The following is a 14,639-nucleotide window of genomic DNA, read 5'->3' on the forward strand; positions in this document are numbered from 1 at the left end:
CCTTACAGTTTCTCTGACACTAGAAAAAATTCAGTTCCTCCACCTGCATAAGTGCAAACTCGACCCCGAATTACAGAGGCCTTCACTATATTTTTCCTTTTTCTCAAAAAGGGTCAGTATTGATCTTTCATCCCCCTTGTGAGCAGCCCTGAATGATCCGTTTCCCTCGCACTTCTTTTCTACACAGTTTGTCATGAGCGCTGAGGGGGAGAGAATGGAATCAAGGAAGGAAAACAAATCCATTATCTTGTCAAAATTCTATTTAACTTCATTAGCCCTCATCCTAGGAGAAGTGGATAATGTCCTCTGTTGATAGCATTGGCTGCTTTTTAACAGTGCGGTCAATCATGATTGGACATGTTCGACCCCCAATATCTTTATAAATATGCAAAAATTATGCATGGCTGCACTTTTATTTGTACATGGAAAACAACGAGCATTCACTGTTCCTTTCTTTGGCTAAACAGATTATTTTCTTTATATTTTGTTGAATGTTTTGGAACAGATGCCAACTATTTCATGTGATGATTCCTTGATACTTATGATTCTGTCACCCAATTTAATGTGCTATTTGGTTAAAGACAGACAGGCCAAACCACAGTGAGGATGTTCAGATCTTTTGGTCAGCTGTGGATCTATGGCATTACGAGATATATCTAGTTTGTATTGATTTAGTGAGGGCTTCAATCCAAATGTACTGATTGCTTCCCTGTACCTCTTTGAGGGAGGAAGGGGCCAGTGTTACCGTTAAGATGTACACGGATATGAATTTTAGCTCTATAAATCCAACTGTGTTCACCAGAAACTAGCTAGACTGCATGGCTATTTAGGAGATAATTTTCACCTGTAGAAAAAAGGAAGAGAAAAAGAGAAAGAGGGAAATGTTCGTAGCAAAGTGTAAGCCAATGAGCCTTGCAGAAATTTAAAGGGGAAATAAAGTTGTTAAAATTTCTGTTGATATGCTTTTCATTTTCTAAAATGAATTCTAAATATTTACACATTCTACATCTTTATTTGATGGAATCTAATGCATTTCTCTCTAAAGCAGAAGATTAAATCCACACCTACGCACTCCTTAGGAAAAGAAAGCCCATATCAAGCTTCCTTCAAGGAACCCCCATATCAAGCAACAAAACTGTCCCTTGCAATAGAAATGCCGTTATTTAATTTAATAAAAGAAAATTAGCTATTTAATGGAACGTAACGCTTGCTAACAGAAGTGTGATTGGCAAACACAGATGGCACAAACATTCAATGGATGCTATCAGAAGATCCCAATATTCTTACTTAAGACTCTTACACAATATTGAAATCTTCCACAATTGGAATGGACAAAAGCAACCTCTGCTATTTACTTTATTGTGCACTGAAGGTCAGAGTCCACTTTCTTTTTGCTCTGCTGACCGTTGGCATTTGATTGGTTTAACAGAGACTGTTATTACCATAATTCCTTAGAATCCGATATGGTGAATGTTCCTTGCTTACCAGACAGGGTAACAAAAATGTTTGATGCTATACATTAGAAAATACAGATGACAATTCTTGCACACAGGTATATCTTCTACGATGACACATATTCATAGTATAATAAATGATTTTCATAGGTTAGAAATCAGGGACTAAAAACGAAATGTTTTTCATTTCTGTTCGCTCTGAGCAAAAACTGTACTTTTTTGTTCCGGTTCAGAAGATCCGCAGCCTCCTTTCCAAAAGGTTATCGGTTAGAACAAAATAAAAGAATGGTTAATAATGTTCTTTTTAAAATGACAGTACTCTGCGATAATGGGTGAGTGAAATACCAATTGAAGTGTTGCCAGATTTTGCAAGAGAAACAAGCAACCTGGTCTGAAAAAACAAGCCCACCAAAATAAGCAAAAATAAACAATTAATTTTTTTCCTGTGTGGTGGATTGATCAGCATAAAAAATCATAACAAGCAATTAATTAACAGTTAAGTTTAATTTTATTGACAGATCTGCTTCTCAGTCAAAACCTGGCAGCATCAGATCTGTATTAATGCATCATATCTAACAATAATTTAGTAAAGGTTTGGGAGAAATATATCTCTAATTGTGTTTTCCTTGTATCTGGATTAGTCGTGCATGTATACTATATGTAGTATTTATACATAGTTGTTAAAAATGTCTTCATTCAGAAAATGCTTTATCCACAACAGGCAATAAGGCAAAGAAATGTGTGATGCAGCACTTTCCTTCAGGATCAAAGCACGTTACATTTTTTTCGGGCAACATGAAGTGGTGTAGTTCCACAAATTTACTGTGATAAACCCTTTGGCCTTTGGTTTCATAAAAAAATGATCGAACAAAATTAACCGGATATAACCGATTACCAGCATTTTAAAATAAAGTTTTCACTCCGGAACAATTGAAAATCACTTTGTTTTTCGGTTACGTTGTGCTAAAAATTGCGTTTGTTTCCGTTTTCCTTCCTTGAACCGTTTTTAGTCCCTGTTAGAAATCAATTTTGAGTCTTGCTTTGAATACTCAATAAAAAAGACTTGCATTCAGTGATACAAGTTCAAAAGTTTTAAAGACTAAACTTATTAGGGGTTTAGTCCTAATAATACTAAAGTAACAAGAAAATCTCAAAAATACCTAACAATCCACTAAATGATTTGAATTACAATTATTTAACTTTTATATTAACCTCATTAACCATCCGAAAAAATCTGAGCTAACATTTCTTATAAACAGCATAAAACTATTTCTGGTCATGAAAACATAATAAATGACCGTGCCAAATAATATTTTCAAACAGCATGTGAAACAATGCAAGTAGCGGATGAAATCAAACTTTCCTGCTTTTGAGGATATGTGCTTGAGGAATTCTCTCCAGAGTAAAAAATAAGAAGAATTTAAAAATAGCCACACTTGCCCTCTCTGTTACTTGACATTCACATTTCAGGGTTCACTGTTACTTTTTATTTTAGAGTGTAAATATTTTACACTCTAAGTTTACGGCCTCCTTTAACAACTTAGCCAGATGGAAAAAACACAAACTCTCTGAGCAAAACACAAGATGAGTTTGTTTTCATTTCAAATATTACATTGTTCCCTTCAGACCTGATAAATCATCTTAACAGCAGCAGGAGAGGCATTGGGTGCAAAATCTGTAAAGTAAACATTCCCTGGGATCCAGAGGGGTCTGATGCTGTTTCAGCTATTAATTGTTGCCTGTTTCTCCACTGCTGTGGCACAAACATGCAGAGGTCTCCCTTTATCACTCCCTTTATTTTTTACTGACCCACAAATCTTTTAGCACAAAGGTGTGGAAGTCAGTGGATGTCGATGATATCCATGGCAATTATACCGAAACTGCTCTTCTTAAATTAGTGAAATGATCGACAGCTTTAAAACAGAGCTGTCCTTTGGATTAAAGAAGAGACCATCCGATGTAATTGAGGTTTCTTTCATGGACACTTGAATTCATTGCAGGCCATTTAAAAACAAAGCAAGCCTTCTATGCTACAGGTACATGTGGGTTGTGTACTATCTAAGACACACTCCGGTCAGTTGATTAGCACATATTAATGAATTTATTTATCTATTACAATTTTTCTCAGTCACTTTGGCTCATTTTTTGAAACAGTCTTAACATTCTCTAAACTGTAAGTGCAATTGTCACAACTGTTTTATGGGACATCACAACTCTATTGCATGTAATAACTCACCCAAAACATTTAATTAATGCTTCAAAACCTAGTTATTGTGTCAGTAAATTGGCCAATGCCACCAAAATTAAACGTTTTTTGTCATCGTGTGAGCCGTACTGGTCAAAGTTTAGTTGTTTTTTCACCATGGCAGTCAACCCTGGAAATATATGTTATATACAAATTTCATTTTTGATCACATTTTTGTTGACACTGACTGCTTACTGTACTATACAAGAATGTCAGTTTTGTCTAGCTGAATGCTATTTTGTATCACATTGAGCTTTTTAGATACCAATTTCAACAGTAGGTAAAAGTTTACTGGGAAAAGTCAATACTGTACAATACTGTAGTACACAGAAAAAGGATATGCACATTTGTATGTATACAGTAAAAAAAAATTTGTAGCAATGTGTACATGTAAACAGAAAATTCACATTTGCATGTCCATTTTTACACATTTCTTACATGTAAAGTCATATATAGCGAACAGAAAATTGCCACAAAATGACATTCATGAAAAGAAAAAAACAACAAAAAAAAAACCAATGAAAAAACATTCCATGTCATAGATATTTATGGAATATACATGTATGTCTGAAAGATTTTGATAGCTGAATGGATCATTTTGATGAAATAATATTTAAAAGCTGTGAAGAGTATGACAGTTTCACTGAGAATCAACTCATCAGTTTTTATCAGCAAGCCATGTGCATTTAGTTACTGTGCAAATTGTAGACAATTGTGCTTACTCTTTTGCAATTTGCGTAAAGAATAAGAAATTCAAATCTGGCGTGAACAAGACATCAAAACACAACTGTTCAGAGGTTTGAACTTAATGTTTTGAAAAAAATAATTCTCATTTGAGAATTGAGCCAAAGCAATTGAGAAAAACCGTAAAGTGGATCTTGATAGTATCACACTTTGGAGTTGGGACAGACCGTTACTTTGTCTATTAATGACTCAACATGTGCCTTCTCAAGAAAAATTGTAAGTGTAGATAGACACTGTACCATGGTAACCAGCAATTATTCATGATACTTGATCAAACCCTTATATAAAAATAAATGATAAAAATGATTTTGTTGTTTCGTAGGTGTAACTTAATATAGTCAGGTTGATTCAGGCATGTTGATTCAAGCAAGTTAAATGTATTATATAATAATATAATAAAATCTGGTTATTTAGATGTTTCCACATGAAGCACATTTTTAGGTGCAGGATAAATTAACCTGTATACATTAGGTGATATTACACATTTTAACTGAAATGTTTATGAAATTTTTATGATCTGTTTTGAATTTACCTCTTTATCTTTTAATCACAAAATACAATGGACAGAAATACATTTTGAATATTGAAAACGTGTACACATCACAAAATGATGTGTATTCTTCTGGAATTCTCATTTAGTACTACACTAGTAGACAGGTTAGCTAATTTAAGACCTTTAAAAGTAAAGGATTTTTTTTCTACTTTAAAATCAACAAATGTACATTTACATTGCAGATCAAGTGCTTAATGAAATACATTTAGTGGAATATCAATGTAATACCATCCACCACCTCTAATTTTGCTATTTTTTAATAGAAAATTAGTTTATGTGATAACCATACAAGCAATGATTTATATCAACAATTACTTGTAGCTAAACTTTAATAAACTTTACCTTTACTACATCAAAGAGGTGTGAAAATGTTAGTTTCAAAGCTGATGTCTCGGACATTGAATAAATGACTAGGGAGAGCTCTGGCAAAGATAACACACTATTGTTTCATCTTTCAGAAAAGGGGGCTTTGTTTTTGGCACTACATCAAGATGGGCGCAAGTTCTCCAGACTGTCACTACTGTTTGGGTTGAGGGGTTGTTACAGAGAGGCCCGGGCCAGTAAAAGGGTGTGTTAGTGCAATGTGAACAAAGCAGAGGGATAAGAGAGATGAGGAATGGGGGTTGGGGATGATTACTGACCTCCTGTATCAGAGACGAAGAGCCACCACCACTGAAAGCAACGCTTGACTCTTTCAGCTTCCACACCAGCCCGCTGCTGTGGCCTGACTGAACACATGTCAAGGGCACAACTGAAATCATGGACTGAGAGGTACTATGAAGTACATTTGACTCATGCTAATGAAGGCAGCAAACACAATAGGCATTTGTTTTAAACAAAGTAAAGATCACAATACAAAACATTCTGGTGCTAGTTGCTTTAGTACCAGACGTTGTTCTAACAGGAAATTTGCATTCACATACCCTCCTATTTTACTTTTTCCTGTCTGTCTGGGTAGATGATAGATAGATAGATAGATAGACAGACAGACAGATAGATAGATAGATAGATAGATAGATAGATAGATAGATAGATTTTTTTTCCCTTTAATTTCCTCTTTACTGATATTGGATATGGGCTTTTTACAATTTATGGAGCTTGCAGATCACTTGCACTATACCTATTTCCCTATACTGTAAAGGCAAACTCTACTGGCACTCCGCACCTGTGGGATTAAGCAACAAGATAATTAACTAATGTTACATATGATCTTTAGGCCTGTGTGTGTGTGTCTCTGAATTCAGACTGAATGGGTCATGCTGAGATTACTCTACATCTCCTAAATGATTCAACAGCTGAGGACCTGGAGAAAAGGGTGTTAGTACTATAGCATTACACTTTTAACACAAACAAACAAAACTATGCCAGCAAACACAAAGACTTAGTTTAACAATAAACAATTTATCTTAGACTGTGTGATAATCTCATTATAACTGTAATTTCGCAATGATATTCCAAGCAAATTAAACATATATCAAGACACGTCTTATTCGATCATGTATGGACATGTCTGAGTGCTTGACATAGCCAATCAGGCAGTAATAAACCTAAATAAACACATGAACAGTGTATATGTGACATGTGGGGGGAATCAGTAGGGTGGGAGGATTCACAGAAGCTAATCCTGTAAAGAGAATATCTGATTCTGACCGTAACCTAAAACACTCAATGCTTGATTCCTCCCTATCTTTCATTACCACTCCTCACCTTAATGAATGCAGACACGTGAGGCCATATGGACCAAGACTGATGACATGAGAATTCAGTAGCATGCTACATTTTACACCCACTGCGCTGCTTGTATCTTAATGATACTGACACAAGTATCAACCTTAATATGCAAAGACAAATATAAGTAGGCCTTTTGTAGTTTGATTTATATGAAAACAGTGCTCTGTTTGTTTGAACATCCCAAACGGCAACATTGGCGCAACCAACAATTGGCACAATATTTGTATATGACCAATGGAACACGGGGGACATGTTTGAAAAACCTGTCGTAAAACAATAATTATTTTTGCAATTTGTTTGGTGACACTTGCGGCACATTTTACTTTTAAGTAGCACCAAAAACAAAGTTATGTATTTAGCCTTGCCATCCTCAAATGAGGCTCTTTTTATTCTCTTGATTGCAGAAATTCAGTTTTGCCTAAATGCACTACAAAGGATTAGCCATTTATTGCGTGGTCATTTATTGTGAACTGAAGATAAAGTGGTAAATGGTATGTCCATTAATAGCTAATTTACTTCAAGTGCCAAAAGAAAATATATGGCATCTCGTAAGAAGAACCTTGCACACTGTGGCCTAAAAATAATATATCACATGTTAGCTGCTCTAACGATCATACTGTTTAACATTACAACACTCAATATGAAAAATGCTGTATTATTATTGCTCTATATACACGCAGTGTAAATAGTCAAAGGTTAGCTGACTTGTACAATTTGAGAATGTTTTTTCAGGCTCAGGTACAGTATTTACAGATACAACATCAATATAGACTATCTAGTATATGTGAACTGAACATTTTGTTTATATCCCAAATGTTTGCAGACTGTTGCATGGGCTATGCCTGGCAACCAACATCACAAAAGTGTATTGAGAAATCAATCTACAATGACTCACATCTAAAATAATATTCCTATGTTTTAGGCAACAATAATGAAATATTTCACTGGCATATTTAAGCTAGGTGTGCTTATCAGTATATTAGTGCTGTGCTCTTATTATCTTTTCCTCTCTGTTCTTAACTTGAATGGATATTACTTGAGGATACAAAGCATTTGAAATTTAAAAAGAAAAACTGTTAATTGCAGAAATCTGTTTTGGTAAATTTTGTTCTATGCTTTTTTTAAATGTCTGAACAAACATTCCAATAAAGAAACTGGGAAAATTATTATTATTATTATTATTATTATTATTATTTACTATTTTACTATGTAGACTAGCTGTTTTTCCACGGAAAATAATCCACAATTCATATGGGCTGCCTTCATGATCCCTCGACTACAGGATACAGGAAATCATGCAGGGCACTCACACTCTAAATTGTGTGTCTAAATGATGCCATGTGGCCTAAAACTGCTTGAATTCACACCTCATTCTTCAGATTAAGGGCAATGTGTTGAAAAGCAAAGGAGAACATTAACAGGATAATAGTATGTATTACATTACCCAGCAAAACAGCGTATACTGTTGCTCTGAGAAGGTGTAACCTCTTCTAAACGCACTAGAAGTGGCGTATAGCTTAGTATTTGCTAAGTTTGTTCATTGCCCAGTGACTTTTGCAAGCAACAGCATTGCTCATAAAACGTGACACCTGCATAAATGAGGCAAGCCAAACGAGTCTGTCTCCCTGTGTTTTAATAAGAAAAGGACCGTTTTGCTACAGTGCTATAGTGAAAAAGTTACATACTTTCACTGACAGGGTTTGAGTGATGACTGAGGTCTCAGAAAAACATAGGATTCAAGTGGAACACTCTCATTTTGACATTTCAATCTGTTTGTTTGTACAGTCAATAAGATGTTGATGTCCACTAAGGTTAATGTTAGGAGCTGAATTATCAGGTCTCCTCAAAACTGGCAGTTGATGAAATGTTCAACAGGGATTTATAACAGCCCACCAATTGGACATGGCTAAAGCAGGCACCTAAAAAAAAAAGCCATCTAAAACCGAGATGACTGCTAGAATTCTATTAAGTATTTCCACTGACAGCACACATCCAAAACGAACCTGCCACAACTGTCGGTAGGCCTGCGTTAGCTCATTCCACAGGCTGCTAATGATAATGCTGCTGGGTGAAAATCACAACCTCTGTGCCATATGAAGAATTTGCTCCATGCATGTGTTTTAGCTTGACAGAGACTGCATGCTGGGGAACTTAATGGCTCTCCAAAACATATGAGCAAGGCAGTGCAATCAAACAGAGGGGGATACCATATGGGTGGAGCAGGCCTGTAAAGAAAATAAATTTCTTGTGTTGATACTGGAGATACGCTGTGTGTGTGTGTGTGTGTGTGTGTGTGTGTGTGTGTCTATTTCAAAGAAGGGGCACCGAGCATTTTTATGAAGGTGTTGGGCTTGAATTAAAGTGCGTTACTTGAGAAAACACCAAGACGGGTCATTTAAATATATCAACAGACTAACTGCCTGCATATAGCCTCAGTGTCTCACTTCCACTTGGAGAAAAGTTTTTTTTTTCCCCCTTCAAAAAGGTGTCCAGTAAAAAGAAGGTGCATATCTTAAAACCCCTGCCCACTGACAACGTTTGTGTAACCACAAAGACTATTTGCCTTCCTGGCTGGGGGGAACTTTGTCTTCCTTTCAGTGATTTCACAATTGCCTCATTTCCTATTTTCTCCAGGAAATGTTTTGCTTAATCGTGAGAGCTGTAGAGTGAATTAGGTCACCACTGGCTGCCTCAAAACACTAAATAATCTGTTTTGAACTGGATTTTCGAAATAAAAAAAAAGATTATGTGTATTCAGAGGGGTTTCTAACAGTTACTTCTAGAGGATTAAGGGGCCAAACTGTCCCTTCTTAGCTCAGAACAAACACAGAGTTCAGAGTTTAGAGAGCACTAATACCCTCAGAGCCAAAAACAATACATTAGACTAATTTTAATAAAGCGGACTAGTAAAGTTTTGGAAAGACAAACCTCCTTTTTACAAGCTTCTGTAGTGAAACCAAACACCACTACCGGGTTTCCTCAACCCTCTTTGAGCCCTGCCCAGTCCCCTCTATGGCCCTGTAAAAGCCTTGTTATGGGAAAAAGCCATTCTGTGAGTTTTTCATGTTTGCAAAACATGGCAAAGGGAGAAGGAGTGGGGAGATCAAACACAAGCCCCGAAACCAAAGTGGAGGTCAGACTGAGTAATCAAAAGATGAGTGATATTTGCTGAAGGAAAACGTACCTTCGGTTTTCTTTTTCTTTTTTCTGAGCATTAAATATTTACTTCAAATAGAGTTCAAGCTTGCTTAATTGGTCTCCTTTTTGCCACAGTAATATAAACCTTGATTTGGAGCCTGTCTGATTAGATGTTATTTAATCATAAACTCATAAAATTATATTAGATAACCCATAAAACTGCTCTAATCATGTCATACACCATTTTTTAAATGATCATTTCTAAAAATGCATAATATTTAATGCACAATACAAATAAAAACCCTGCTATTTCACAAATACATCTTCAACAGTCTGTATACTTCTAAAAAACAATGAATAAAAATGAAAGTGGTAGAATGAAAAAGTAAATAAATAACTTTTCAAAAATGCACTCTAGGTACAGAATGTGCTTCTCTTTGAGGATATACACTCGAATATGTTTGTCTGGCTAGACTGTATTTTTTGCTCCTATTTCGTAATGGCTTGGCTACGAGCCGACCCATTTACAGCCTGGGAGGGATATCCCAGCGTTATTGGGAGGGAGCCAGGTTGGAATGCCACTAGGTCTAGTTTCTTGCATTCCTGCCAAAACTCTACGCAACTACTTGCTTTTTTCTCTCTCACCTCACTGTTTTTTGACAATAAACGGCCATATTTAACTTTATCTCTTCCTATCCTTTCCTTTTCTCTCTAACTCTCTCTCCTGCCTGTGTTGATTTTAAGAATTACGCATTTTTGTTATCTGTGCAAAAGTAGTGGTAAAAACACCCAAAGCATAACTAAATGTTTTTAAATACATGTATAATAATGTGCAAGCAATAGCAATGGAGGAAAAACACAATGCTTCATTTATATATCTGATTTATAAATGTTCGGTTTTGATTTTAATTACATAACATAATACAGAAATAAAAATATAACATGATGCAAACAGATATTTGAGCCAGCTTACACAGTTCTGTATTTATTGTTTTAATTACTTTTGCAAATACAGATGCCAAGAATTTGGTCACAACCAGTTTGGATGTTTCTTATTCTTCTAAACAGCTTTTCTTATTTCACGAAGGCATTTATTGCATTAAGATGGGTGGGTGGAGGGGGGGGGGTCAGTGTTGAAAAACATGCAGTACACTGGCTCCAGTCAGTCTGCTGGATGCCATTGGCATCCTTTCATTGTTTCTACATTTCACTTGATTTGTGCAAATAGCTCAAGAGCATTTAGAAAATGCATGTCCTTGGCTTTTGTTAAACAATGTGGTTTTCTGTAACAAGTTTTTTAATAGTTGAAACCATATATGAATACAATCAGATGAGTTATTACCCTCCATTGCATGACTCTCAATCAAAGCAGCAGTCTTTATTCAAACTGCACTGAACGCCTATACGTTAAGCCAGTGCTTACACTAATGCAGCTGCTAATGTGTATGTCTCATTTAGCAAAGCATCTGAATGATCTATCATAAATAAGAAATGACAAGTCCATCCAGGCTTGTTCTGTATAGATATGTGTTTGCTTAAGAGCCTCACTCTCAGTGTATCACTCTAAATTATCCCCAGAGAACACTGTGGAACTATACTGCTGCAGCATAACTCGCAAACAATCTCATGCCGTAAGCCTGAATTTCCAATGTACAGGTGTACTAGCCTATCTTGAAGAACAAGCTCTTCCAGTTCGAACATTGAAATAGTATTTTGCATTTTTCTTTTACAAATATGTTCTGACACATCAAAAGCAATGATTCCAAAAAAATATAATCTTCTTGCATGTTGCAAAAACACAAATGTCAGACATAAATAATGAAGTGGTTGTAATTTAAATATTTTATGCAACTATTAAAATATATCTGTCACTGATACAAGTCATAACTAGCATATGCATAGTAAGTATACCTATCGAAATTATGGTGTAATGGCACATTGAAGCAGGAAATATTATTTCCATAGGCCTACTCAAAATATACATGATCCAAGTGTCTGAACTGTATAGTTTGTACGAAGATCAAGTTTGTACTTTAAGATCAAGCATTGAAGTCCTAGTGCTGGCTCAATATATTGCACACTTATAAGCCTATTTCTATCCAATATCCTTATAGATGCTGAACTTCAGTATAGGCCTAAATGTTTCTTGTTTAAGTGACTACTAGCTGTGTTGTTGATTAAAATAATGGGAGTTCAGCAAGTAGTTTCACACAGGACTGAAAAAAAAAATCTCACTTCATGCTTTCAAACATTGTACATTACTGAGCACCATACAGTTTACCAGAGTGCGCATTCAATGGTTATAACAGTGCATTACTAAGATCTACCTACAGAACTCATGAATGGACATACCTGTTTGAACTGTTCCTCATAAGTCCATTCGTGGTGCTGCGATTGTGCTTGGGATGCCAGACCACTGGGTGATTCAGCCTGTCTTGGAGCGGCATAGGAAGGCTGGACTCTGGACAGATGTGAAGGGGTACTTTTTGGAGATTGTCCCTCACCTGGATAAATAGCATGGCGCGGTGGGTAATGAGCTAGGGGTCCTTCCAAATCTTCATCCCCTCCACCCTCATTCATACTGTCATCTTCCTCCAAATCTCGCTCTTCATCATCCATGCTGCGGCCCATGTCTGGGTCATCATTCATCATCATCATCGATGTCGTAGTCGACCGTACGCTCACCGGGGTGGCCTAAGCTCGCCATGGGTAATTTCGGGGCTCCCCCTTCGAACGCACCCCTGACCGCCGCTTGATAGTGGCGGAAGGCGAGAGCTTGCTGTTGGATCTGGGACTCCACCATAGACCTTATGTCTTTCTCCTTCTCGGCTTGCCGGAGCTTCTCCTCCAGAGCGAGGCGAGCCGCCTGCTGTCTCTGAAGGTTCTCCATGACCGCCTCCAGCTTCATCCCACCGCCGCCGCCGCTCGAGTGACTGTGCGCGCTGGAGGAGCTGACCAGCAGAGGAAGAGTGTTCACCGACGAGAAAGCGGCTTGCTGTGGGCAACAACGTGTCAAATAATATTACTCCAAATTTCAGCTGCAAGTAATTCGGTCCTTTTTACTAATGCTTAATAAAAAGCAAAACACTGTGCGCATACATTAAAAGTGGAAAGACGTCAGTTTTCTCTGTAGTAGCCTACAGATCAAATCAGAGCAGCACAATTTAGATCATAAAAGCACTTTGCATGTAGCTGCTTGATTAGGCAAGAATTGTGGTTTCCTATGGAGATTCGAACACTAACATGATCATTTGCGCAACATGCCTGACGGTCATTATCTAGAAAGTTGCAGAAACAATTGTAAATAGCCTCCTTCTAATTTTTGAAGCTATTTTGAAACGGCAGAAATGTGTCAAAAAGTATAGATTTGCTGTATGGGTAGCTAGCCTATAGGTCGAAGTGCAGCGTATCTATAGGCTAGCATAACAGAACTTGAGCAAGTTTGTAAACAGCCATTGCAATGATAAGTGCATGATAACACTGTCTGAATGTAAGTAAATACAAATAATGTGACATGCTAAACACGAGGATATATCTGTTCGACCGGAGGAGCAGAGCTCACGCTTACCAGTGCAGATTTAGTTGCTATGCTTGTGTTGTCAACCATGCTTCTCCCGTCAAATGCGACGAATTTGCTCAAAAGTGGCCCTTTTCCCCCAAACAAAGTCAGAAGTGGTTGTATTCCCGTCTCAACATCTAGCTCAGTGTCGTGAACGCGGAGAAAGTGTTCGCTGAGTGAAAACGGGTTCGCTGCGCGCTCGCGTCTCTGAGCGATTTGGCAACAAGTGTCTGTAACTGTAGCGAGAATGACCTCTGAGGACTAGAGATCAGACCAGTCCCTCTGCCTCCATCTGCTCGCCCTCTACACGTCAATAGAGAGATGAATTTAAGGCAATCAGGGCAGGGTTTGCACTCAGCCAACAGAAATACAGCTGAGCTTCCGGCGCGCGGTGGGATTCAACAACGGTACTTCAAACTTTATAGCTATTAAACCAAATAAAGCCTTTCCCATTAGGTTTTAATAAGTTCTGGTTAAATATAGCTACTTATCACAAAATTAATGTTTCGTCTGGGAGAGTTAAAATTTCGTTGTTGTAGGCTAAAACTTTATTTTTGGTTTGCGTGCGTAAAGCGCATATGATAAAGTAGGCTGGTAATTATAATTTTGCTCTTCAAGCTGTCCTCCAAAACAAATCCACCCACTATTTATATTTGTGAACAAGAGAAGCGAGAGAGTTGTCTCTAAGCGAAATATGAGGTTTACGTATGTTGTTTCGGATCTTATATGCCTGCCACAGAACATTATTAATTGTAATCAATTATTATTAGTATTTATTTTTTATTGTGATATAGCCAATGTTTGTCTTTAATGTGGGCGCTGTTTGTTGCCAATTGCATTTAAATGCTTCTCTTACATATAGAAATAAGAAAATCCCTGCACACTTTATTAAATGCATTGCACAAAGAGTTTACTGAACCTATTTAAACACCTGGTTTGATTGAGAACATGTGCATTTCACACATTGAATTGGTCTGTTTTAATATGAATATATAATATGCTGCGAGGGTATGTTCACTCAACATACAGAATAAAAATCAACCCACTGACCAGCATGTAGACAGACTTAAATAGTACTGATAAATATCACTGAGTGTTGGTCCTCTGTAAATACACCCTTCTGACTGCAGAACATATAATTGCCATTCACCTTGCAATTATCCAAGATTTGTAATTATGGAACCGATAAACAGACTTACAATTGTTTTCCATATA

General features: G+C 36.9%; 1 protein-coding gene across 1 annotated transcript in view; it reads right to left on the reverse strand.

The window, feature by feature from the left end:
• LOC127439982 (AT-rich interactive domain-containing protein 3A-like) overlaps positions 1-13,717 on the reverse strand; it is an 88,795-nt gene extending 75,078 nt beyond the window's left edge. Inside the window, 4 exon segments of the mRNA XM_051696312.1 lie at positions 5,638-5,724; positions 12,218-12,509; positions 12,511-12,860; positions 13,434-13,717. Coding sequence (XP_051552272.1) covers positions 5,638-5,724; positions 12,218-12,509; positions 12,511-12,860; positions 13,434-13,472 — 768 coding nt within the window. The 5' untranslated portion in view covers positions 13,473-13,717.
• Between the last annotated feature and the right edge of the window lie 922 nt (positions 13,718-14,639).

The sequence above is a fragment of the Myxocyprinus asiaticus genome, chromosome 4 (assembly GCF_019703515.2).
Source record: "Myxocyprinus asiaticus isolate MX2 ecotype Aquarium Trade chromosome 4, UBuf_Myxa_2, whole genome shotgun sequence".
NCBI classification, from domain to species: domain Eukaryota; kingdom Metazoa; phylum Chordata; class Actinopteri; order Cypriniformes; family Catostomidae; genus Myxocyprinus; species Myxocyprinus asiaticus.